At 42.9% G+C, this 26,836-nt stretch overlaps 2 protein-coding genes across 7 annotated transcripts in view; both read left to right on the forward strand.

Annotated features, from left to right (window-relative positions):
- Window positions 1–13,531, forward strand: part of btbd11b (BTB (POZ) domain containing 11b) — a 64,686-nt gene extending 51,155 nt beyond the window's left edge. For 3 of the 5 annotated variants that reach the window (XM_056417164.1, XM_056417166.1, XM_056417168.1), the window contains 14 exons: window positions 1,723–1,875; window positions 2,019–2,184; window positions 3,179–3,268; window positions 5,833–5,934; window positions 7,305–7,398; window positions 7,508–7,643; window positions 8,866–9,086; window positions 9,222–9,400; window positions 10,762–10,867; window positions 11,107–11,209; window positions 11,560–11,641; window positions 11,758–11,826; window positions 12,010–12,123; window positions 12,311–13,531. In XM_056417164.1, coding sequence (XP_056273139.1) covers window positions 1,723–1,875; window positions 2,019–2,184; window positions 3,179–3,268; window positions 5,833–5,934; window positions 7,305–7,398; window positions 7,508–7,643; window positions 8,866–9,086; window positions 9,222–9,400; window positions 10,762–10,867; window positions 11,107–11,209; window positions 11,560–11,641; window positions 11,758–11,826; window positions 12,010–12,123; window positions 12,311–12,520 — 1,825 coding nt within the window. In that variant the 3' untranslated portion in view covers window positions 12,521–13,531. Of the gene's footprint in view, window positions 1–1,609; window positions 1,876–2,018; window positions 2,185–3,178; window positions 3,269–5,832; window positions 5,935–7,304; window positions 7,399–7,507; window positions 7,644–8,865; window positions 9,087–9,221; window positions 9,401–10,761; window positions 10,868–11,106; window positions 11,210–11,559; window positions 11,642–11,757; window positions 11,827–12,009; window positions 12,124–12,310 lie in introns of all 5 variants that reach the window. The other 2 variants (XM_056417167.1, XM_056417165.1) reach the window with 2 other exon arrangements.
- Window positions 13,532–18,561: 5,030 nt separating this feature from the next.
- Window positions 18,562–24,956, forward strand: mlc1 (modulator of VRAC current 1). Of its 2 annotated transcripts, none has more exons than XM_056416946.1 (12): window positions 18,562–18,789; window positions 19,108–19,432; window positions 19,919–20,008; window positions 20,180–20,233; window positions 20,360–20,461; window positions 20,552–20,653; window positions 20,757–20,828; window positions 20,927–21,043; window positions 21,165–21,221; window positions 23,262–23,384; window positions 23,505–23,666; window positions 23,942–24,956. In XM_056416946.1, the coding sequence occupies exons 2-12, from the start codon at window positions 19,172–19,174 to the stop codon at window positions 24,017–24,019; spliced, it is 1,218 nt and encodes a 405-aa protein (XP_056272921.1). In that variant the 5' UTR covers window positions 18,562–18,789; window positions 19,108–19,171; the 3' UTR covers window positions 24,020–24,956. The 2 variants fall into 2 exon arrangements, with proteins under 2 accessions (XP_056272921.1, XP_056272922.1); XM_056416947.1 differs by having other exon boundaries at window positions 18,565–18,789; window positions 19,108–19,149.
- Window positions 24,957–26,836: the final 1,880 nt, after the last annotated feature.

A 26,836-nucleotide genomic window follows, 5' to 3' on the forward strand; every position in this document is an offset into this window, starting at 1 on the left:
ATGTGTCATTGTGAGGGAATGCATAGCCGTCATACTGTACGCCCCTCGCCTCTTGATGAGGTGTTGGGAGCGTCTATAACGAAGTCTGCGGAGCCAATAACGATACTCGGGCTGTAGGTCAGACTCCTTTGAAATGAGTACAACAAATGGGTTTGCATTTCTCAGCAGAATAAACCATTCGCATAAGATCCTTGCATCAACTCAGAGTAGCAATGATGAGTGACTAATTCACATGAGTGACAGACGTGGGCTCAGCATGAGTCAAGGACAGTCCCGGCATCATCAGCAAGTCCTGGAGAACGAGACCATAAGTACACAGAGACGCAGCGGCTCATACAAAACACATGAGCAGCTGATTTCTTCAGCAGCATTCAAACTAACCGTATTAAAGATGCTTATGAAACCAAACTGCTTGTTAATGCTATGATCATAATTCAGTTTCATATGATTTGACGATAAATACCATGACATAATGTGGATGTCAGATTTGACACATGCTGTGTAAATCGATCTGTATAAACACAGATAACTAAGCAGTAAAACTCCAGTTGTTTTCGTCAGTTACAGTCGAAGATATTTCATAATGCCTTCATACTGTGTTAAACCAGCGGCAACATGGTTATCCCATCATAATAATTAACATCATCATAATATCGTGGTGCTTTCCGAAGCCATTAGCTGTGAAGATTTCTTTTTGCACAATGCAATTAGAACATCTCATTGTGTTGCATAAGTGAAGAAAGTGTGTATTTATATTCATGATGTCAGTACAGTAAAGGTCAAAATGTAACTTCATGCAAATGTATCCTGATAAATGAGTGGAGGAGACAGGAAGAGTAGTTTTTTTAATTATTGCATTAATGTGGGCTCGGTGGAGCGGGCTAAGTTCTGACTTAAGAAATATCATTGCTGGCTCTGGTGTGACGCTGCACCGTGTGTTGGACATTTCTGAGCTCTACAGTGCAGAAGGTTTGCAAAATACAAAGAAACCGTAATTTAATTTAAGCAATTAGAGAGCTAGCTGTCATAAATACTGAATGTCAGCATGCACTAAACACACACTGCCCATTATGATACAGAGAACACTATGATGTTCATCATTATGGTGTCATGCCGTACAGAATAAAAGCAGAGCAATTACTTTCCCTGCAAAGTGTTTTAATAATACACGTAATGCCTTATGATTGCTCTTATGGTGCAATACATTTTAAGGCACATATAAATGATTCTGCATCACACATATGTTGCAATGCAATATGTGGGTTTGTATAGCTCATTATATACATGGGCTTCTTCCATCATCAGCACTCTATTAAAATGTCTCTCTATCAAAGCTTTAGGCCTCTAGAATAGAGCAGCGTAGACAACGAGGAGATTTAAGACGTAGCAGTTTAAAACTAGACACGGACTGCATGAATCAGAATAAACAGTTTTGATGCTGGTCTATAATATATGATGCTCTTCCGTTTAGGCTTCCTCACATTAGTGTCTCTCTGTGACAGACCAGTTCTGCTTCTTTGATTTATTCTGCTAGCCGGAGTTCATCCTGTTCTCAAACATCTTCTGTGGCTGGCAAGATCTCTGAAATAATATGCAAATTCTGCCTTAGATGGATGTTCCCTTGCAAGTGCCTGTGCACACTCGAGTGCTGCGTGAGTATATGACTGAAGTTCATGGCGAGTCTCCGGTGGCCACATCACGTGCCTCTATCGCCCCCTACAGGCCGTTCATGGCGCTGCCGCCTCTCATGGAGTGGGTGCGCGTCGCTGCGGTGCACACCGGACACAGACGCAGCTTCTCCGTGGACAGCGACGATGTTCGGCAGGCGGCCCGACTGCTGCTTCCCGGAGTGGACTGCGAGCCCCGTCAGCTCCGGTACGGCTGTGAGGCCACGTGCAAAGGGGCGCGCGTGTGCAGCCAGAAATATAGATATAAAAAAGAAGACCACTGAAATCGCACATAAAAAACGTTCTATATGGGATAATATGGTGCATTTGTGACCCCCCCCCCCCCCCCAGGACGGACGACTGCTTCTGTGCCTCGAGGAAACTGGACGCCGCCTCCACAGAAGCGAAGTTTCTGCAGGACCTCGGCTTCCGTATGCTCAGCTGTGGTCGCACTGACCTGGTGAAGCAGGCGGTCAACCTGCTGGGGCCTGATGGCATCAACAGCATGAGTGAGCAGGTTAGAGATACAGTCAACAGATTCAATAATGCATATGATTCACACACACATTCACACACACACACACACACATACACACATACACACACGCACACACACACACACTCACACTGGTATATGTGGAACAGGTTGCTTTGTTTGTTTGGCTCTTTCGCCTTCCAGCGCTATGCAGCTATAAATATTCAACTTTACTCTGACAGTTTTTTTCCTCGAGCCTTCCTGTCAAGGTGCTCTGTGTTATGTCACGACCGCCTCCTGCAGGGCAAGTAAATCATCAGGGGAGTATTGCCAGGGTAACTTTAGATTTTTTTTCTCCCATGGAAAATCAATATTGAGTTTGAGACTGATCTAAGCAGAGCCTTTCAAACACAGAGTTTGGTACTGTACTTTTCTTGCCAGACAAGTTCTTCTGGCATCCCGGGTGGCCCAGAGGAGATATTGATTCATCTGGTACCCTTTAAAAAGATAAATAGCAGAAAATGACTCCCATCAGCCTCAAGGTGCCAGGAGTGGAACTGTCAAAGATAGAAGTTAAGCGTAAAAGTCTGGTTTAGCTTTGTACTACTTTGTGAAGAAAAAACACACAAATTAAACTTGTGCAGATTTCCACGATGTGAGTCTGCAACAGCCACTGTTGTATTGTGTGATTGAATCAATTCAACTCACAGTTGGCTAACCCCCAGTGGGCTGTAAGGCAGAGTGAGTCACCGCAACCACGAAATGTCCTTGAGCATGGAGTCATAACTGGGCAAGCAAAAAGTTTGCGGCAGCCGAATGCAAGATTAGCTGTGGACAGACCCAGAGGTGCACACTCACTCACTCACAGTGCAGAGCCATGGCTCAGTGGCACAATGTCAAATTGGGCAGATGCCAGAATGTTGATTTTAATAAAAGGCAGGAGAGTTTATCAGAATCAGATCAATTTTAATCAAAAATTAGTATCTGTTACTGAACAATGTGAGTGCTCTTGTTCTCTGTCCCTGTGCTGGTGTAGGGGATGACCCCACTGATGCACGCTTGTGTGCGTGGAGACGAGGCCATGGTGCAGATGCTGCTGGATGCCGGCGCCGATATTAACAGCGAGGTCAGTGCTGGTGAAGTGTTTCCTGCTATTCTGGTTTCCACGATGGGTAAAAAGCACACAGTGCAGAATAGAGTACTCAACGCCCTTATCGGATGAATATGAAGATTTACGTTTTTCTATATGAAACTCATCACCCAGTGTTTGTTTTTTTCCACATTGTTTCCATCGAGAAGGGTGTGTTCTTCATCACGTACTGTGTTGTATATGTTAGCCGTAAAGTGAACGTGTGTTATCATTGTCTAAGTGGTTGGTATTTAATTGGAGGAATCCAATCCTGTCGTCCCTCATCTCCCCTCATTGGCTCTCCCCCATGTGTCAGGCTGCTCACTGTGTCGTCATCATGAGGCCCCGACTGCTCGGCCTCCCGTTGGAGGATGAGCAGCGTACGACCGTATACACCGTACAACAGATTGCATCATATGCGCATTAAAACTCACTTGCACTTGAGTGTGTAAAGCATCAGACATGACTCAAAGGATTTTTGCTGAGTCATATTTTATCTGTCGAGGAAGAAAAGTGATAAAGATCGCCTGATTGGACACAAACTGAATTCCTCACAGAGTCTGCAGAAAATCGCGATGGCATCTATAGACTTCGGAGAGGCGGTTCAATTGAGGCCTCGTGATCCGGGTCTTCATTAGTCACCTCAACAATATGTCCCATGAGCCATTGGGCCAGAGTTGATTAGCAGTCCACTGCCTTGATGACCCCTTGATGACACCTTGATGACCTCTTGGTGACCCCTTGATGACCCCTGGCCAAAGCACAAATCACACTGTCGATAGAATAGAAAAAGACACCCGCTGTCGGTTTATTTTTATGGATGCGGTTTTGAACTTGGTTAGAATTTGAACAGTTAAAGACAAATGTGGTTTGGCTCTGATGTTTCTTTCACCATCTGGGCAGCAATAACACAGCTTGCCATTAACATTGTAATTATGTTGTATGAATCAGTTACCAATAACATAATTACTGGTTCCTACTGGTACTTAAATGTGGAAGAAACCCAGACTATGGAACGAGTACACTGAGCATTTTAGAAGAAAGGAGAAATAATGATGCTATGTTTGAAAGTTGGGGTTAAATGTTGTTAACAACACGGAAATTATGCAGAAAATAATTATGCAAATTGGATTTTACAATCAGGGCATGCGACCAAAACGGCAGCAGCACCATAAAGTAACTAAAGGGGATTATGTAATAGCTCTCAAAACTCAGATGGAGGGGTTATTGAAGAACATATGAGATCTATGGGTTATGGTCCCATAATGCAGACGGGAGTACCTTTAGGCTATATGCCTTGACGTAAAGGGTAACGTAGACTGTAATAATAAAGGACTTGTTAACCATTCATGTAACACAGCAACTTACGGATAGGGAACTCAACAGGTTCAACGCTCTGACAATTATCAGCGTTGTAAAACAAATTTTTCCAAACTTCAGTTTTTCCCCCCAGTATTATATCATCTGCATGGCTCTCACCTAAATAGGTACATTTGTGCTGTGTTCATGTGTCTCATGTATTTTTTCGCTTACATTAGGCCCACAGTTATTTATTGCAGCCTGACTGAGAGAGAGAGGTCAGGGGTCAGATCCCTGTCAGAGACCCACTGGAAAGACCAGAGTGGTTGAGACGAGTCCTAACTCGATGGATTAATCCATCGTGTTCATCAGAAGGCGAACACAGGGACAGGGGGTCCTCTGCAGCCCCTCGTTGATTACTCTAGGTCAGGCCTATTCAACTAGCGGCCCCGGGGCGATGATCGCCCCGTTTGAGTTTTACGGGCCTGCAAGACTGCCTGCAAATCAGTATAGCTTGGTAAGAAAAAATAAAACTGACGGACACGCCTCTTTTATACATTGAGACATCTAACCCAGAGCCATTGAGTTTCACTGTTGCCTCAACCAAACTAATTACGATTGTATAAGTGAGTAGCGCATCACAGCCACGGATGAAGAAATACATTTTCGAAAAAATTAAAATAAAAAGGTCGCCCGACCTGGTTTCGATCCCTTTCACGCAAACGGAGTCTGCACTCAAAGACAGGCAGTCTGTGTGCTGCGCCACCAGATATTAGTTTCAGCTCAAGTAATTTATATATTGATGCATTAAGTCACATTTCTTATGTTTTCATGGGAACAGTTTGGTTGAAGGGATCTGAAACAACTGGTTACCTTGAGCGGATATTTACACTTTGAAACATGTTTATAGTGATGCTTGTTCAAACACTTTTTGCACACAAATACCCGATTTTTTTTTGTGTGACTGTTTACCTGTGGAAATATACATTACTGTTTTTCATTTTTAGCCATTATTTTATCAATATTCTGTGCGGCCCTCACACCCCCCGTGATTTTCTTATTCGGCCCACTTGCTACTGAAGTTGAATAGCCCTGCTCTAGGTTCTCATGCAGAGCTTCCTCCACCCCTCTCCCCCTCCTCCCTGCAACTGCTTGTTTTGTGCTCCGTGGACCGTGTCGTAGTTTTAATGGCTTCATATCTCTCTCCCTCATCTTTCTCACTCCCCCCTACCCAACCCCACCTCCCTGTGTCCCTTCCTCAGGTGCCAAACTCAGTGCACAAGCACCCCTCAGTCTTTCCCGAAACGCGGCAGGCGACGCCCCTCACTTTCGCCGTGTTACACGCACATGTGCCTGTGGTGCAGGTAGTGACGCCCTTCCTCACCTGTGATTCTCTCATCTTGACTTCTCGTTGTGCTTCTGCTCGTGGTTGGTCATCCATGTCATTTCTGTCATCAAAGCTTCTTGGTGGTGATGATGTTGATGGTGCTCTGCTACGAGTTTGTGTGTGTGTATGTGTGTCGGGGGGGATTTTATGTTTTTTTGTGGATTGCACAAATGTATCTTTCTTTATCTCTATAGAGGGCATTTATCCAATCAACCTTTAGGTCTGAACTATTGAGTTGAACATCGCCTCATTTTTGAGCCAATGGATCAGACTGCATTTAGCCAGTGGGAAGTGGAAACACAGTCTGTTTATTATCAAACTCATTTATCTAATTCCGTTTTTCCTCTAAATGATCCATCCATTGGATTTTTAATCATTCAATTCCAAAGTAAAATGTTTCAGCCATCTGACGCTGCAATTTCAATCTCGGAGGACATCAGCACATGAAAACTATCCTCCTGGCTAACTCTGGCACATTTACAGAAATGTTTTTATGAATGTGCACTGTCCCTTATCAATTAAACCAATGTAGCCAAAAGAAAGAATGAAGTTAAAAAGATTACATTCTAAGTAAGACTGTAAAGTAAATATGTAAACATTTTACACTCAATTCACAGAGATATTAATGAATATGCAAGTCGTTATTTATTGTATTAGACGGCATACATTTATGAGATTCAGAAATTATTTGCTTATGCTCTCAGTTATACTAAATGATATCTCCCCAGATGGTGTATGAGCAGGGTTATGCTCTTCAAAGGAAAAATGTTTTCGATCAACTAATTACATTTAAAATATAATAACAAGACAATATAACAGTAAAACTTGATTTATGAGACCATTTAGCCAACTATCAAATCTTGAATCATCGTTATGGTCTGGCATGAAATGTATCAGCAAACATTAAAAGAACAAGTTAACATTTTGTGAAAAGGGCTTTTTCGTTTACTCGTCGAAAGTTAGATGAAAAGAGTTCCATCACTTTCATGTCTGTACAGTAAATATGAAGCAGAAGATGGTTAGCTTAGCATAAAGAGCGAGAGGAGCACGAAGGAAGCCAAGAAAGCAAATAAATGTAATCCCTGGAAATGTTCAATTTTAATTTAAAAAGAGGAAACATGAACATTTAATTAGAACCCGAAGAGCAACAGATTTGTCAAAGTAAAAGTTTGCTGCACAGTACAGACAGTTTAAAAGTTAAACATTCAATATTCCCTCGACAGATTTGTTTTGCATGAGATGAGAGAAGCTGACTTCAGACCCTTCTCAGTAGCTCTTCTCCTCACCCTCTCTCACTCTCTCTCTCTCCCTGTCTCTCTCTCTCTCTCTCCACCCGGCTCTCTGCAGCTGCTGCTGGACGCCAAAGCCAACGTGGAGGGGTCCCTGCAGGACGGGATGGAGAACTACACGGAGACCCCGCTGCAGCTGGCTGCTGCTGCAGGTACGAGACACAGCGTGACTCCTCCCCCTCCTCCGCCTGCTGTCCAACTGTATTGTAGCAAGCTGACAGTGTGTAAAAGCTCTGCTGGTTTTGCTTTCTTCATGCACAGGTAACTTTGAGCTGGTGAGCTTGCTGCTGGAGCGGGGGGCGGACCCCATGGTGGGAACCATGTTCCGCAATGGCATCTCCACGGCACCGCAGGGGGACATGAACTCCTACAGTCTGGCAGCAGCTCATGGACACAGGTGTGTAACACACATCCATGTTCATCCATCACGAGTACACACTCACAAACAGAGGACACCTCTGTGGAATTGGTTTGTTAAAAACTGTGTGACTAACCTCATTGTGTGTTTTCTCATGTCTCTTCACATGTTGATGTCTTGTTTGTACATTGTAGAGACTAGAAACAGCACAACCATGTTCAATGTCTGAAAATAGAGATGTACAGTGTAGTTTCAATGTGCCACAGATGACATCACTTCAATTACCATAACATCCACCATATTAGTTTATGTTATTATTTGATGACGTATGTCTGCAGAATAGTTTCAGTTCTGCTTTATTTTACAAGGGTTTCATTTATACAGCCGGCCTGCTTTGCACTTACCAAATTACTATCCTAGTTATTCTTCAATTAATTATAGTTAATGGAGTGGGGGCCTTTTTCCTGAAAACTTTTGATTTGATTTGATTTTTATTTATGAGGAATATATTCTGAAATACTGCCGACCTGTAAAATAGAACGTTACTTAATTTTTCCCGTTTTTGTATATTGTGCAATTTCAACCAAATCTGGTACATCAAATAAATCAAAGAATGGACGTGTCTTATCACAATAGCGCTTATGAACTGACTTTTTATCTGGTTTGCATAAAACGACACAGATGTTTAGGACTCAGGATTATCAAACTTTCAAATTTGTAAATGCTGTGCAATGATATCCCATGTTCTCTTGTCACTTAAACGTATTTAACACCAATTATTGTACTTCATTTATTCTATTTTTACAAGGGGTCCTGGTCAAGATAGAAGGGTAAAGATTTCCCCACATAAAAACGCAGATAACATACTTAAAAAATAAAAGGTGACACCAAGATGAGGCATCAGTAGAGAACGGGCGGTTAGTTCTTTATAAGCCTTTCAAGATGGATGTGTGTCCATTTGCCTACAATTTGAAGCTTTTGTATTTATGGACTTTTTTAATTAGTTTAAAAATGCACTGAGTCTTAGTTTATCCAACCGTTCTTGTGAATTAAGACGGAGCTACATGCAGCAATAACAATCAGAGCTGCACCACAGTTCATTCCAGTAATGACGTGAGTGAAGGGCTTACCCTCTTTGTTGTTAGCGTGTAAAATAATACAAATGCACCTGTTTGCCATTTGTGGTGATACTTGCCCGAAGACTCATGCTTAAAACCAATCACTTAAAAATTCTCTTTTTTGTGTGCTATTGCTCATCTAGAAATGTGTTTCGTAAGCTGCTGTCCCACACGGAGAAAGGGAAAGGGGACGTCTTATCCCTGGAAGAGATTCTGGCAGAGGGTTCGGAGCTGGAGGGGAGAAGTCCGTCTCAGATTGACCAGATCAGAACTGGGAAAGCCAAACTGAAAGCCCTGAAAGAAGCCATGTACCACAGTGCAGAACACGGCCACGTGGACATCAGCATAGACATACGGAGCCTGGGTGAGTTCCTGTGAACCTGTGCATGCGTCTCCTACAGCGTCACATTGTGTTTGCAACATGTATATCTTCTCTGTGCATGTAAGCGTGTGTATTTCATATACTTCATGTGTATTTAGCGCTGTGATTATTTCTCAGGGGTTCCGTGGACTTTGCACACTTGGATGGAGTCTCTGCGCACGTGTTTCCATCAGCACCGACGACCTTTGATCCAGGGTCTCCTCAAAGAGTTCAGCTGCATCGAGGAAGAGGAGTACACCGAGGAGCTCATCACACATGGGCTGCCTCTCATGGTCCAGATCCTCAGAGCCAGCAAGGTACTGCACTGTTAGCATTTTCACTCTTCTGTACTTTCAATTATATCGGCTTTGTTTTACTTGTGATTGGGTCGTCAGCTTCACAGAGACTCACGGAGCCCCCGAGGCCCTCTCAATATCAATGATCTGAGATGATAATGGTTTATGACGTGCCTATAAATATGCCTCCCCGCTCCTCTCTGTTGCCGCTCATCAGATCAGGGCCCCGTCTCATTACTTGAGCTCATGATCCCCTCGCTAAGCCTGTATTAGATTTAAAACAGCACATCATCCCGTCTGTCACCTCTGTCTGTTTAGTCTCCTTTGCCTTGGTGCAGCACCGCCCTGCCGGCATGACGAGCGGTGCTGTCCCTCCCAATATGAGAGAAAAAACACTGCAGTGTGTGTGTGGCGCACAAACACTTGCACAAGCAGACCTGCGGAGACTCGCATGAGTGTGCAATCCCATACCGACAGTATCAGACGCACACACTGAAACACTCGGGCCATGCTAGCCTTTAGTGGTTTGCTGCAGTGGCAGCCCTTGTCTGGGTCTCGGATGATGGATGGCGGGGCTGGCGATCCTCATCTCGGTGAGGGCCTCAGGGACCCTGGCAAGATCCGCTCCAGACATCACGGTATGGGGCCGATCACCCTTCACGGTCTGCTGCCTCAGTCCACTGAGCTCTCCATTCAACAGTTGAATACAGGTCACCTCACTCCGGTTCAGTTTTCATTTACCTCCCATACGTATGTACTCATAGTGTCACCGGTGAGTACGAGCTGCAGACATGCACATCTGTCCCCGGTGGAAGAGGCGGCTGTCGATGGCTGTTTTTTGGCGTCGTGTCTCAGTAAAGCAACCAGACTGACTGCACACGTCGGGCTGGTGCTGTCGCGCACCGCTGCTGCAGCTGAATGGCAGTGCCCCTCCTTTCCGCCCCCCCCAGTTTTAGCTGCACACTCACAAGAGGAAAGGTAGATGTGTAGGGAGGAAGATCTGACTCTGTCATCTTTCCCTGTCACACGGTACACTCCTACAGGAGCTCGCGCTGTCATGGTGTTCCCCATCCCAGTCCCCTCTGAGGGGTTATGGGTGTAAGGCATCAGCCTGATGTTCATCTGATCCCCTGTCAAAAGGTTCCACGAGTGCGCGGCATATTCATTGTTTGAATAAAGTGAAAGCAGAGCGGGATGCAAGGCTGCGGAAGTTCGACCTCTTTCACTGCTCGTATTTGTGTTTTCGGGGATGTTTGTGTAGGAGAGGAGCACTAAAGTAAGTACTTGCGTAACATGAACTCCTGCGTGTTGGCTGAGCTCTGCCCGCCCAAGCAGCTCTCCTCACTCTCTGATGTTCTGCTTCTCTGCCTGTGCTCTGTCAGAATGAGGTAATCAGCCAGCAGCTGTCTGCAATCTTCACCCAGTGCTATGGTCCTTACCCAATCCCCAAACTGGCAGAGATCAAGAGGAAGCAGACATCACGCCTGGGTGAGATTGTGAATTGTGTAAATGTTCAGCACCTACGTTGGCGGATGTTATTTTGAGTTGGCTGTTGCTAGTAAATGCATAATGCAGGAAAATGGTCAGTGCACAAGACGCCATCTAGTGTTCAGAGACCAGAATATAAATTGTAACAAAGCTGAAATGTGTTGCACACCCAGTGTGTTTTGTTTTAATAATGACAATCAGAAAATCATCAAGTTTTTTTCTGGCCACATGTTTTTCAGATCCTCACTTCATGAACAATAAAGAAATGTCAGACGTGACCTTCCTGGTGGAAGGGAAGCCTTATTATGCCCACAAGGTGCTGCTCTTCACAGCATCCAGCAGGTACACTCACTTTGACATCGGCTTTCAAATATCCAAGTGCAGGAAATATGTTTTGATTATCCTGTTTAATATAGGGTGGCTCTATGAAGGCTCTGAATGTGTAATGTTTTACATTTTTATGTCAAAAATTAATTCACCCAGCAAAGGCGAAACACTTGACATGCTGTGTTGATGCGTTGCTGTCAGGACGGTCTTGTTGACAATATGTCTCCAGAGATGAACATAAAATAAAAAATCCACAGTACAGTAGTTAAAGGTTATTTATGCCCTATTAAAAAAATGTCATAATAAAACATAGGCTGTGGTACACTAACGCTTATACTTTAATTCCTCTCCTTCTCCCTCTCAAGGTTTAAATCTCTCCTATCAAACAGACCGTGCGGTGAAAACACGTGCATTGAGATCAGCAATGTCAAATATCACATTTTTCAGGTAATGTAATTATTGCAAACAAAGGGCACTTTTGAATCGCACACAAACCACCCATTGATACTCCTCCCTTCATACACTCATTATTCATACTGTATTCATGTGTTTCCTCTTAATAGCTGGTGATGCAATATCTCTACTGTGGAGGGACAGAAGCTCTGCACATCAGGAGCATCGATATCATGGAGGTGAGGTCCTCATCACAGACGAACTGTCTTTGAGTTTACACTGGAGCTTTTACACTGTAAAACAATGTAGACTCTGAAGGTCACCTATGTGCGTGGCACTGTTCAAACATGACAGGAATGTTCGTGAGCAAATAAGAAAACTAGGTGCTAAACCTTTGAGTGAATTGTTATTGTTTGTTGCAGCTTCTGTCTGCAGCCAAGTTCTTCCAGCTGGAGGCGCTGCAGAGGCACTGTGAGATCATCTGCACCAAGAACATTAACAGTGAAACGTGTGTGGAGATCTACAACCACACCAAGGTGCACAAAGAGAATAGACTGAACACACTCACACTCGTACACGGTACAAAGCAGTTACAGGTGTTTTGGGTAGAACATGTCCACTAGATGAAACTACTGTTGCACATGAAGTGTAGGCCAGTCATTTGATCTGTCTTTTTTGAAAATGTGTTTCAGTTTACAGTGATCAATAAACATTTGTTTTCAGTTTCTTGGAGCTCCAGACTTGGCTTCCTACATTGAGGGCTACTTCCTGAAGAACATGTTAATCCTGATCGAGTTGGAGCCGTTCAAACAGCTGCTGTACGACACGCCTCCAGATAGCCCTGGCTCTGACATCCTGCAGGACCTGGAGAAGACCTTGGCCGTCCGCATCCAGTCCATCCACCTGTCCTCCTCCAAGGGATCCATTGTCTGATCTCCTGAACTTTCTGAACACAGGGACAGGGAACATTCACCGGAGGGTATCGGAGAATATGAAGCTGTATTGAGATGAATGGGAATAATAAGACTAGTGGACTGTCCAGTTAGGATCTTTGCCTCTGTGAAGCTCATCAGTTGCTAATATGCTTCTTGTTATCTTTGCACAGATGGTGTTTATCTGTCAACTATGAGTTACAGTAACATACAATGACTGTCATAGGATATGGCTGTATTATGCCACAATTTGCCAATACCATCACATCACTGTAACAATGTCCCTCATTCTACAATACTTTTCTCAGCTAAATACTACAGACTACGTGTTACATGTTGAACTGAATGGAATCGGGTTGGACTTCGGAAACTCGGAGGGGGAGTTGCAACTAACTGCAACCGTCAGAGCATCTAGATTCATGTAAGCAATGTGCTGAGATGAACACCCTCAGTTTAATGTGTTACTCCATCGGTGTATTCCCCCGTAAGAAACAACTGCTGCCCCATGCTGTGATTATTTGCTTGAACATGTGGACTTGTACAGAGTAATTAATTTGTATATTTGTCACTTTGCATTATCTATGCTGATTACTCTTAAAAGCCAAAAAACTAACGATACCTGTAATGTGACTGATGCAGAAGGAGGACTTTCACCACGTGACTTTGGGCAACTGGGTGGGAAAGAGGACTTTTCCTCCCTCCACTATACTGTGTAAATATTGTTCATAAAAAACAGAGCTATTAATAATGTAAGTTAATGTATATATATACACCCACCAGATGTGTTCTCATGTGTCTTACTGTTGGATAGTGCTGTAAAAACAAGAAGCTCCTCTTTTAAAAATCGATGTTTAAATGTTGCATGTCAGAGGGATGCATGTGTGGTTTTTTTTCCTTCTGTTTGAACTGTTGCAGGATTACGTTGAGGAGCTGCTTTCACACTTATATGACTGGAAGTTGAGTGAGGATATTTTTGTCATCGGCATGGGTCACTAAACTTCTCTCAGTCAAAGGGTTTGTCGTCATTTCCTGTGTGCAAGACTTGAGGCCCGTTTAGTGTTGAACTGGGAACACTATGTTTTGAGCTGTCTCCTGGACATCGTAAACCACATGACCCCTGTGTGTGTTTCACTTGATAAATCTTTCCTCTATAAAGATTAATATAAAAATATTATGAATCCGCTCAGATTCTCCCTGCCTCAAAAACACCCGCAAGGGTAACATCTATTATTCAGTTTGATGTCAAATTTAGGTTTCTCAACCTGAGGGTGGGATCTGGTTTAAACATAGCAATCAACTGCACACAACCCAATGCAGTGTTGGATAAATAACCTGAAGTAAACAACCGAAAAAGAGAAAAGAACAGGAAAATATCTACCAAGTTCCTTTTTCCCAGCAGACAAAAATACGTAATTAAAACACATTAGCCAGTGTTCGTTATATCTGCATATTGCTGTAAGATTTCTGTATTTACGCATTGTTTACTCATTCACTCCTCCATATATAATAGAAAGAACATGTCATTTGTTTTGAGTTTTGGAGGTAAAATTATCAGTCAGTAAATCTTGTGCAGCTGCAAATAGGAAGTGATTCTGTTTATCAGTTGCTGACTGATGTAGTTCTATGAAGATAGTGAGCTGATGTTCAGTATATATGTTTACTGTACCATTCTTTATTCGGGGGAAGCTATCTAAACATAAAGCTATACAATTAAATAGGTGCTAAGAGTTTCAAAATAAAAAAAGTTATATTAACTTAAGATATTTCATTATTCGGTGTGGCTATGCGAAGCAAAGCCGCACTGACTGTTCTCTTGCGGGCTTAATATTATTATTATCCGGAACTTTGGTGGAGCGTTCAGGTCGCAGCGTTGCTCGCATATCTAAGATAAATCTTGTGCTCGTCCTCACATGTGTCGATGGAATCCACGATGGTTCCCACATTGGTCCAGAGGAGACTTAACGAGGGAGCAAGTCCACCTCTCTGCCCCATGAGTCAATGTTATTTTTGGAGCACCATTTTGTGTCTTGAAAGAAACGAAAGCACTTTGTGAACTGCGATTAAGCTGTCATATCCAAACGCAAAAATATATTTCACAGAAGTTCATTTGAAATTCCACATTTCGACAGGTTCTTTTTCATGAAAAACCCAGCTTACTGTCCCTCTCAGGGAGACACAGCTGCTTCAAATTAGCTAATCAGGGCAACTTCACCAACACATCCCCTGTCACCATGGCAATCAGTGATACACATGCAGGCTTTGTGTGGCTGTGTGCAGTTTGACAGAACCAAAGACACACACACACACACAGATTCTCATTTATAATACGTACTGGGGTCATCAGTGCAGAGGAGAGATAGAGAAATATGGGTGTGTCTCTGTTCACTGATACACACAGAGGAAGGAAGGACGGAAGCCAGGCAAGGAGGCAAGGAAGGAAGGAAAGGAGGCATGGAAGGAAAGGAAGGAGGAAGGAAGCCAGGCAAGGAGGCAAGGAAGGAAGGAAACTTGTAAGTCTTGGGTTCTGAGACACTTTCTTGTAGAAGATCAAGAAACTATGTATTCTTTAAGAAAATCCACTTGTGTACAGGCTGAAAATCATTTTAAGCGCATAAAAGAAGAACATGCAGCTTTGAGCCAGTAAAGTGATGAAAGCTTCAGGTATTCATAAAAATATCATGAAACTTGTAAGTCTTGTGTTCTGAGACACTTTCTTATAGAAAATCAAGAAACAATGTATTCTCTAAGAACATCTTCATACTCTTCTTCCATTTCTGCAGCAGGTGATGTGGATCTATCATCATTATTTTCCTTCTCTTCTGACCCTGAATCCTCCTCAACAGTTGATTCCTCCTGGTCATTATTCTCCACGACATAACTCACAATGAGTTCCCAAGCCTCCAGTGCGGTCGAGCTCTTCTGCCTCATTGTGCTGCCTGTCTCTCTAAAAAGATGTTTGGAAAGCCGTTTAGTGTGACACATTGACCCGTTGCACCACTTTGTGCTGCAGGGTTGTTTTGACCCCAGAGGAGAACAGTTAACATTATTAAGTTAAATATATCACCATAATTAACATAATCATCAACATAATTCAATCAAATTACTTGAAATGTATTACATGTCATTTAGCGGACGCTTTTATCTGACTTACAATAAGTGCATTCAAACTATTATAATCAACCCCCATTATCTTCAGACCATTTGATGAATACAACATATATTTTCATAGAAAAAGATTTAATTTGGGGTCAGAATGACCCCAGGACAATACAAGGGAGTTTGTTTAATCCAGTTATTATAAAGAAATGGGAGATTTCCTATCCAGCCCAAGAGCTGGTGTAAAATCTCAATTTGTTGAGAGCAAAGGTTTCTTCCAAACTAAAGCTGGAGGCTCTTTCATCCAGACGATGAGGCTGGGAGCCTCGTCCAAGCCCTGAGGGCGGTGCAGATATGATTTTTCTCCTCTTTTGGTAAAGGCTTATTCAGTCCAGTTTTCCTAAAACAACTTGTGGATTTCCTTTCCAGACTCCTCTGTGGAGCTGCTAATATACTTCACAGACTCAGTCCAGCCCTCCCCCCCATTGCACATGTCAAACCTACATAATTAATCCTATCTTCTAAGGTCGACCACAGGAGGCTTGTTGTCTTATATCAGGGGTATTCAACTCAAATTCAGCGAGGTCCACTTAGAGAGAATTTCATCATCCAAAGGTCATGAACATCACAATAATAATAATGTTGTGACAGGTGTGTAGCCGTCACTAGTAGGTTCCCCCCCCCTAAAGCACCAATAAGCAACAAGTAGCCAGAGGGATATTCGGTAATAAGGTTTATTCCGACAGCAGACTGTGTCTCTGCTCTCCACGCTCCTCTCCTCTCCTCTCTGTCCAGCTCCTTTATGGAGACAGACTCAGATAACCAACACAGATCGTCATCAGCTGGACTGATTACCAATCAGATTACCAATCAGTCCAGCTGATGACAATCAGACACCGTTCCCTGAACCACACCCCCGCTCCACCCACTCTGCAGCCGAGCCTTAACACCCCCCGCTGCCACAAATGTCTTTCCCAGATTAGTCGTGGCTGTGTTGTCACCGCACGGCGGTCGAGCTCGAGGAGAAGAGCTGGATGCTTCACCAGCGGAGCAACGCCTAGCCTGTCCTGAATCAAGTTGGTAGCCTGGTGGAAACAGTCAATAACATCTAGTTTGTATTTATTATTGATATATTTTCAAATGACAAAGGGCTGTTCTTTCAGTGTCTGGGAGAGACGACCTGTGGGAGAATATATCTCGTACGGATTGAAGCAGATCTGTGAGGGAAAGTACAAAGAGGTAGAAGTTCAGATGGGTTGTCACGGTCAGAGAGACAGACAGGCAGGCAGACAGACAGAGAGAAAGGCAGACAGACAGACAGGCAGACAGAGAGTGAGAAAGGCAGACAGACAGACAGGCAGACAGAGAGTGAGAAAGGCAGACAGACAGGCAGGCAGACAGACAGAGAGAAAGGCAGACAGACAGAGAGAAAGGCAGACAGACAGACAGGCAGACAGAGAGTGAGAAAGGCAGGCAGGCAGACAGAGAGTGAGAAAGGCAGACAGGCAGACAGGCAGACAGACAGACAGGCAGACAGACAGACAGGTGTAAAGCAGATCAGAGGGAGGAAGGAAACATGCAAAGCGAAGTAAAGAACCAGAGCTGTGCAGAGATTACAGAGGCTGCATTGTTCTCTTCTGGTTTTCTCTTGCAACAGATGTCAAAGCAAAGTGTCGCTGTGCTGCTATTTCCATGCTGCACTTCTCATGCAGACATGCATTGTGTACCGATTTAAAATAACAGATTAATGCTGCAGTTAGGCCTAGATGACATTCATTTGTACCATGATTATAATTTTGACCCAAGACTTTTTGCCAGCCTGCTATCGTAAAACCCAAATGACAAAAATGGAACTGATATTCATTTCTCTTTATATGACTGGTTATGAATGCAATTTTTTTAATGTTTACAAATGGTAAACTCCAGCAATCAAATTACTGGAAGTAAACAGTCCTTTTTTTAAATTTAGTTTTGATACATTCCCAGATATTAAATTGTGTTTCATCTTGTTATTGTTCCTCAGATCCTCTTTAATGTCTCCAGAGAACTGTTGCACAATAAAGGTCTCTCTGAGTGTGTATGGTATTTGCTGTGTGTATGTGTGTGTGTGTGACTGTGTGTGACTGTGTGTTAGGCAGAGACATTCGAATGGCGAGGGACTGGGGGGACAGCAGTTGTTAAGCAGTCGCCATGGTTACCACCGCCCAGGAACAATGTTGAGCTGAGAATGCTCCGCTGTGTTAAAGACTGAATGGATTCCTGAGGTGCACATACAAGTACATGGACATGCTAATACACTGGCACAATGAACACTGTACGTCGTCGTCCAATAGGATTTACTCCTGAACTCCTGTTCGGAGATTCTTATTTAAAAATGATCCATTAAACAGGAGACATGGGATTAAGCTGAGGAAACATCTCTGTTGCCTTTTTTTCTAAAGCACTGCTGGGCATCTAAATTTACTGGACTGTGAACTACAAGTGTAGAGCGCTAGTAAGTTGTGAGGGGAACTCCACAGGGGGACACATTCAACTATGAGGCAAGAAAAACAACAGATTGACACTCTGCACATCGACGGATGTGCATTTCCCTCTGAAGCTGCTTCAGTTGTCTCGCTTTGAACTGGAATTTGCAAACATGTGTCTTTGTGTGTTGCCATGCACTCATTTCTGAGTGACTATTGTTCAGTTATGTGAGTGGGTTGATGTGCATGCATGTGTGTGTGTGCGTGTGTGTGTGTGTGTGTGTGTGTGCAAATGGGAGCACAAAAAGGGTGTTTGCCCTACTAAGTCTGCCCCCAGCGCGAGCCCCTTCCCCTTCTTCCTCCCCTTGTTGTCATGCACAGGCTCTCTCCCTTTGGCACAAAGTAGGCTGGCAGCACCAGAGAGCCATGTGATGCAGCTCCACGCTTTGAAGGGCTCGAATAAAACTTTTCAAAACTGAGAAACGTCCTGTAAAGGGAGAGAGAGAGAGAGAGGGAGAGAGAGAGAGAGGATCAGAGGAGGGGAGTGGGTTTGAAAGTGTAAGAGTGTAAGTGTGAGGGGGAGAGATGGGGAGCAGAAGGAGCTGCAGACAAAAACAAGCTGTCTTCCATGTGGTGATCTAATCTCAGTTCTTGAAGGATACTTTAAACTTTATGCTGGACAATATTTCTGCAAGAAATTCAACAAAAGGTGAGTATGGAGGGAGCAATGTGAAAAGGAGGAGGATGGGAAAAATTGTATCCACTTCGCTCAGGCAGACTAAAGGGGGGGTTGTTTTTTTAGATACTGCGTGATTAATAGCCTAGTGGCTCTCTTTTTTGTTGGTTTAATGCACTTTTCAATGTTTTTTTCCCTGGATTTCCTATTTTGAAGTACTCTGTCATCTTCATTTTGAAAATGAACACGTTGCCTCATGTTGACGAGAGCAGCGGCGGAGAAGCATGTTGGGAACGCATCAAAAGACAGAGGTCCTGAACCTGCTTTTACAATTCCTTCCCCCTTTCCCAGAGGCTGCCATCCTCACTCGGCGCTCCCCGTCCCATCGTTGAGGTTCGCCCCCCCGGCTGTTTTAATGATGCATTGCGACGAACTCTCAGCCAGAGAGGAGTTCACCTACAGCCACATGCCCACCCTGGAGAGGGCCGGCGGGTCGCTGGGCAGACGGGGAGACAGGGGAGTGGAGAGAGGACCAGACAGAGGGGAGCGGTATAGGCCCGAGAGAGACAGCTTCACGGTGGACGTGAGGGCCAGTGACCTGCAGCTGGCCCAGCCGGAGCCCCTAAAGCACCCCTGCTTCAGCTACAGGGCCTGGCTCTACAGCGTCCTCATAGGGGTGAGGGGAGCAAAGGAGGCACATCACAAGGCACATCTATTTAGGCCATAACACACACATTTTAAAGGTTGGGGTCATTTTTTCTTCTTCTTCTGATGACGACACAGCATCTCAATCTAGAATATTTGAGTGGCATGGCGACACAAAGTCTTGTTTGGTGCTTCCATATTTAGACGAGGAGAGACAACGATACGTCTCCACTAAACTCTCGTTACTCTGAGGAAACAAATAAATGAATTCCAAAACGTGATTAACGTGGATATGGATCGGTGTGACGGGTTTGCTGTCAGTATTTCAAATGTCAGCACTTTGTGATGTGTATTGTGTTATATCTGGTTTACTGGACACCTCAGAGTTATGTATTGCTAATTATGTGTGTCTGGGTGTGAGAGATAATATCAGTATTCGTGGGCATTCTTCCCTTTTGAACACATTGATGAGTTTCTGTATTTGCGTATGCATGCACGCCTCTGTCTGCGTCCTCAGGGCAGTCTGCTCATCACATCTGGGTTCTCTCTGTACCTGGGAAATGTGTTTCCGGTTGCCATGGACTACCTTCGCTGCGCTGCAGGCTCTGTAAGTGACCGTCGCACAAGTGCAATCACACACATACACAGCCGTACCTCGGTGGGTTCCTACATGTTGTTTAAATGAGACTGTCTTGTCAAAAGGCCAATCGCACAAAACCTTTCAGAAGGCATCCGCTAAAAAAAAGAAGAAAGATCCACGTGTTCCTGTTCTTCACAGGGCATCCCGGCTGCCATCGCCAGCTTCGCTATTGCCAAGAACAGACATGTTGCAGTGAGTAAACAATGAACAAAAAGATCATTATATTAATTATATTTTAATGGATTTTTTATTGAATTTCCTCGAGGCAATTAAGGCTCGATACTTATGAAGATCATGTGCCTTGTTTTTATTTCCGAGGTATCGGATTTCCAGGTGGTCTACGTGTCGACATTTGCGGTGACGACCACGTGCCTGGTCTGGTTTGGGTGTAAACTGGTCTTGAACCCGTCTGCTGTCAATGTAAATACAAAATAGCAACAAAATGGGAAAGGAAAACAGGTGATTTTTCAATGATATCAAAGCTTTTTTTGTGTCTCGGTCCATTCTCAGATCAACTTTAACCTCATCCTGATGATTCTGCTGGAGGTGTTGATGGCCAGTACTGTCATCCTGTCAGCCCGCTCTGCAGAGGACTGCTGCTGCCACAGGAAGGTGTGTGCGTGTGTGTGTGTGTGTGATTTTTAGCCGCCATCTGATGTGTGTCCGAATAGTATTCTTCCATCGTAACTCCTTTCGACCTTCATCCAACTTTCAGCCGGTGATGTATGACCGCTCTATGGTTCTCACGCCTGCAGTGTTCCCCACTCGACTCCTTAAAGCCTATTCTGTGAGTAACATTTGGCGCATGTATATAATATATCATAATATAATATGCATATTATGTCTTGACAATGCTTATCAATCACCGAAGAATGTCTCTCATAGGTAATTGAAGTAATTGTTGGAATTTCCGCTGTATTCGGAGGAATTATTGCACTCAACATGGACGCTCTGCTCCCCGGCCCCTACTTGTCCGTCACATTTTTCTGGATCCTTGTTGCTGTGAGTTTTTCTTATTAAAATATACTTTTCATCAGCTAAACGTGATTACCAAGATGCCTAACTGGCCTCATCACATACTGTATATACTGTAACTGTGTCTCTCATTTTAAATCCTTTGCAGTGTTTTCCGAGTGCCATCGCGAGTCATGTTGTGTCAGAATACCCCAACAGATGTCTGGTGAGTACAAGACATTACGCCTAATTCTTTTGAAGGATGTGATCAATTTAAATAATCTATTTGGAGCTGTGAGTGTGTGTGAGCTGTGAGTAATATTCTGCTCTTGAAAGGTGCAAAATAAGCAAAGTTACTGACCATACTGAACCATACCTACTGTATATAATGGAAGTTAATTAACCTTTTAGCTGGTTTTTTCATATAAAACTAGTGTATCTCCTCAACCGCAAGGGCTATTTTAATCATTTTGGTGTTATAATAAAGAAAACATGTGTGAGATTAGTTAACATATATATATATATATATATATTAACTGATATACAGTATATATATATACACTACCGTTCAAAAGTTTGGGGTCACTTAGAAATGTCTTTATTTTTCAATAAAGATAACATGAATCAAAAATACACAATATACATTGTTAATGTGGTTAATGACTATTCTAGGTGGAAATGTCTGGTTTCTAATGAAATATCTCCATAGGTGTATAGAGGCCCATTTCCATCAACTATCACTCCAGTGTTCTAATGGTACATTGTGTTTGCTAATCGCCTTAGAAGACTAATATCTGATTAGAAAACCCTTGTGCAATTATGTTAGCACAGCTGAAAATAGTTATGCTGGTGATATAAGCTATACAACTGGCCTTCCTTTGAGCTTGAAGTTTGAAGAACAAAATTAATACTTCAAATATTAATCATTATTTCTAACCTTGTCAATGTCTTGACTATATGTTCTATTCAATTTTCAATTCATTTGATAAATAAAAGTGAGTTTTCATGGAAGACACGAAATTGTCTGGATGACCCCAAACTTTTGAACAGTAGTGTATATATATATATATATATATCAGTATATATGTTACTGGTTAAGTGTTATTGAAGATAGAAATCAGAAAGAAATGAAAAGAAAAGAAAAAAGCACTTCCAGGATGATTATCTCTTTAAAGTGATTCATGCTGCCGTTATGCCTGGATGATATTCATTTGTACAACACTACCATATAATAGCACAATATTTTACCAGTCTCTTTGCAAAGTTTGACTTTGATGACGTGAAGCAGAATATTTTTAGAGAGGTTTTAGTACAGACAGTTCAGGTGAATCTCCAAATGGTGCGTTTTGGATTTGTGTGTGCTGTTGCAATGTTCTGATGTCACACATCAGAACATTGAACATTTATTTTATTTTTATATCACTAATGGTATTCAATACATCCACATACAGGAGTAGCATCCACTTAATTGACCCAAATGATGCTGTGTGCCCTCAAATCATCATGCAATATGTGTTCATGTATCGTGTCTTTTCATAACTCGGTTATCATGTCTGCAGCACTGTTCAAAGTCAAAAGTCTTCATCTCGCCAAGCACGGTCCAAATGCCCGTGACTTGATCCGGAGGTGACTTGTGCGTACTTGGGACAGCCAATGTACATAATATTAGAAAGAATTGAAATTGTAATATTTATAATTTTAAAGTAAAATTAAAAAAGCAAGGTTGTCATATTTAGTTTGACTGTAAAATGAAGAATCGGAGTGAAGTCGTGAAAAAGTCCAAACTCCAGAAGTACACAAGTATGTAATTGGTGTTTTGAAAAAAAAGGACTATTTCTATACAGTCGCTGGTAAACATATTTGGGCTGGATGATATTTAGTTGATGTTTCTTTGTCTGAGAATAGATTGAAAGATAGCATCTGAATCCGTCGGTTGTGGGTTTTACCGTGTAGAATATTGCCAGCTGCGAAAAGTATGTTCCTGAATTGTGAGTAATTTACATCTTCATATTTGGTTATGTTTGGTTTTGATGCGTTGTGCGTTTGGAGCATGCACAAATTGATTAGTTGCTCTGCTGTTTAATATTGTATACTGCATCATTATATTTGTTATTCATTCTTACAATGGGTGAGTGTCTCCTGAGGATGGATTCTCTTTATCATGAATAACGAAAGTTCTAGAATACTTTCTTTTGTCTTTTAGGTCTACTAACATCTATATAACATCTACTAACTAACGTGTTCCTCTCTTCCTGCTGCCTCTCAGGTGGAGGTGTTGATTGCCATCAGCAGTGTGACGTCCCCCCTGCTCTTTTCAGCCTCCGGCTTCCTCTCTTGCAGTGTGATCAGCTTCATTGACATTTTTCTGCATGATGTGCCTCCATCCAAGGTGACTTTAATGAAGTAAAAAGAGGATTTCTAGGAGGCACTCGCTATCCAGCCTTGAGTGCCTTTTGCATCTCATTTAGAATCATCTCATTGAATTTCTGTGTGTGCGTGTGTGGTCCAGCAATCCTACGACATCCTGCTGCTGATTCTGATGGTGCTGCTGCTGGTGCAGGCAATCCTAACTTCAGCCACAGTGGTGCACTGTGCCTCCTACAAGAGTCAGCTCCGCATGGGGGCTCCCGAATACGATGACCGAATGCAAACCCCGACCCATTACTATGAGGTAAGGCGGGTTCTGGACACAAATATTTCAACGTCTGTCTTCCTCCCCTCCCCGCCATTCTCTCCTCCTCCAACAGGAGACAAAACACTCTATATGTTTTAGTATTTTCAATGCGATATTTAAATGCCAGCTAGGACATTTAAATATGATGACGTACAAATATGTGAGCTGGACACCTTCACACGCCATGTATCTCGCCCTTCAGTCATCTCGCCCCTTCTACATCTCCTCTCTCTCTCTCCCTTTCTCTCTTCCTGTTCTGCTCCCGAGAGCAGCGAGCAGCCAATGGAACGCTGCAGGATTTTGACAAAGACAGAGCCTGGAAGGCAGTCGTGGTCCAAATGGCCCAGTGAACAGCCCGACGGCACACGGAGACGTTCGGTGAGACGTGGAAACTCTGCAAGAGTAAAATCCTGAGACAGAACACACTGGAAGAAAGAAGAAGCAATAAAACGCTCTGAGAGAGACGGAGACATGGCAAGCAAGAGAGAATTGAGAGAGAGAGAGAGAGAGGGAGAGAGAATTTTGAAAGAATGTATTTGTTTGTGATTACATAATGCTTTGAGCTTTTTTTTAAATGTGCAATCCGTTTTCTGTTTGTTTGTTTTTTGTATAATTTGTGCTGCTCTCTGTAGTGAGCAGTATTTGACATTCTCTGAAGTTCAATCATTATGTTTGACATTAACATTTAATACATAGTTTTTGTGATGTCTCAAACATATGCGTACCTTATTCCATACAGTAAACAGCATTTATTCTGGACAATTTATGATTGATGATATTTTGTCAGCATTATATTTCTTTTGTAAGCATTATCTTTGAGGTAGTAAGACGTAAAATATGGCAGACGATACTTTTTGTTGCAGATTTTCTTTCCAAATAGTGAAGACTGACTTATCTTAGCTCTCTCTTGACTGTAAGTTGTACTTTTATAAGTAGTTGACCTCTTTGTGTCTTCTTGTACACAGTGGTGCGCTGGTGGTTGAAACTGATTATTACAAGATCAATTATCAACCTGGATGCTGCAGATTTACTGATGTAAAACATCTGGACTGAAATTCTGTTTTATTAAAGAAAATAAATGTTGGCATCGCCTCTCAGCAAACATGTGATGGTCCAAAGTTGTTAAATGTTGCTTCATTGATCGATCTGCAGATACGGCAAGAAGCAAAAATACATTTTGTATGAAACTAATTCCCTCGACCAATAACATTCCAGGAAATATTGTTTGTGTATTGAGTTATTATCCTATTTTTAGATGTCACGCAGGGGATTTACTGTATGTTCACTTATGTTCACTGAAAAAACGTCTCACACCCTTGCTTTGTTAATTATATCTTGTTTGTTACTGCTTATTTACTTAATGTCCTTCCTTTGTTAATGCACTCCCTCCAGTCCTCTCTGTGTTAGACACTCTGATATGTTCTCATTAAAAATGAGTAACCCCCCCTCCCTTCTAAGATTATGCCTCAGAGGGCCACAGTGGCACATCGATGAAACACTGACATAATATGCACATATAGGTTTTGACTCATATTGTAACACATTTATAGATTTGGTTTGCCAAAATGTCAAACATATAGTGCACTTTATTACATCTGTACAATCTTAATCAATACAACTGTTCTGCTATAATGACTATACCACAATGTCATTGAGTTGTTAATTCAATTATATGTTTTAGCATAGAGGTCGTGGAGTTTCTGATATTCTGGCAGTGTGTTTCTTTATTTGTGTCCCTCTTCATACACTGTCTAACATATTGTGGTCCAGTACAACACTATCTTATGACCTTAATATTATGAAACTGAAACATTTGTGAATATTATAAACTTTGTAAAGGTTCAATTTATGGCAGTGGAGTTGAACTGAATTACAGTGTAGATTATATATCTGATCATATGAGGCATAATGAAAGGACTGGGTCTCAAGATCCCTGCAATGATACCGAGAGAGGGTGTGGGGGGTGTGAGAGAGAGAGAGAGAGAGAGAAACTATATTTGGAAGCAGACGTAGTGAGGTGCGGCTTCCCCAACCGGCAGAAACCGGCTAGAAGGAAACTGATTTGTGGCTCGATCGGGCTGCGTCGCCTCGTTGCCACACGCGTCACAATGGAGAGCACCAGGCTGCTGGAGATGCCACGCAAATTTACAGAGCCTGATCAGCCGTGATGTAGTGCATTCAGCAACACCATTATTAACACATATATTTTATTAAGACATTATGTTATTGTGCTTCCCAAAAATACTCTATAAATATCTCATATCAGGGCTCCTAAACTCTTAGTTTTAGTATACTTTATTTCTAACTTCAGGTTGCCCTCCACTGCATCAGGACAAGATGTTCGCCACACCCATTGAGTTTGAGCTTCTTCAGTTCCACATGAAGGACATGCGGACCGTTAGTTCAGACAACAACCAACTAGAGGCTTGGTTTGAAATCATAATTATTTAACTAGACTATATAATCAAATCGTAGTTCCTAAATGGACAATTAATTTGTAATCTAAAACGAGAGTTGACTACCTTTTATTTTATTAACGATGATGTCACCGTAACACTTCACCAATGTGTTCGTACAGGAATGTCGGTCTGTCATATTCCAATAATACACCTAAAAAAATTATTATTGCGAGGATATTGATTTTTCCACTCGCCTACAATTCCTTATTGTTTTCTCTTTAGCATCTCTGCTTCCACACCGTGTGTCTTCGCTCTGAACCGGAGCATCTCAATGTGTTATCTCATCCCCTGTTCCCGAGGAAGGGGCGGGGCGGGGAGGGGAGAGAGGAGCGTATTGCAGGAGGGAGGGGATCTGAGGACAGGCGGAACAAACCGGTGTGCTCGGATACATGCAGTAGCTGCTCGCCCGCACTGCAGATTAACTCTCACCGTCCCGGGAGATGCAGCGAGACCTGGTGAGTGGATGTTTTGTTATGTCTCCCCACCGCATGCACATGGCTCGGGTGTAGCGCCGCAGAGTGAGTGGAGCTGGTCTGGTGCTGGTCTAGTGGGGACAGGTGATGCTGGGATTGAGCATTTTAGAGCCACCGACAGCAGGATCTGGTCTTCCCTCTCTCTCTCTCACACTCACACATACACACACACACACACACACACACACACACACACACACACCCACACCCACACCCACACCCACACCCACACACA

Source organism: Pseudoliparis swirei, chromosome 6 (genome assembly GCF_029220125.1).
Source record: "Pseudoliparis swirei isolate HS2019 ecotype Mariana Trench chromosome 6, NWPU_hadal_v1, whole genome shotgun sequence".
Lineage (NCBI taxonomy): Eukaryota > Metazoa > Chordata > Actinopteri > Perciformes > Liparidae > Pseudoliparis > Pseudoliparis swirei.

Bases quoted from the DNA above. Each gene is read 5' to 3' on its own strand.
- mlc1 (XM_056416946.1), top strand. From the start codon at position 19,172: ATGATGCATTGCGACGAACTCTCAGCCAGAGAGGAGTTCACCTACAGC. The intron at 20,654-20,756 runs GTGTGTGCGTGT...TCCAACTTTCAG, and splicing joins ACTGCTGCTGCCACAGGAAG to CCGGTGATGTATGACCGCTC. The intron at 23,667-23,941 runs GTAAGGCGGGTT...TCCCGAGAGCAG, and splicing joins CCCCGACCCATTACTATGAG to CGAGCAGCCAATGGAACGCT.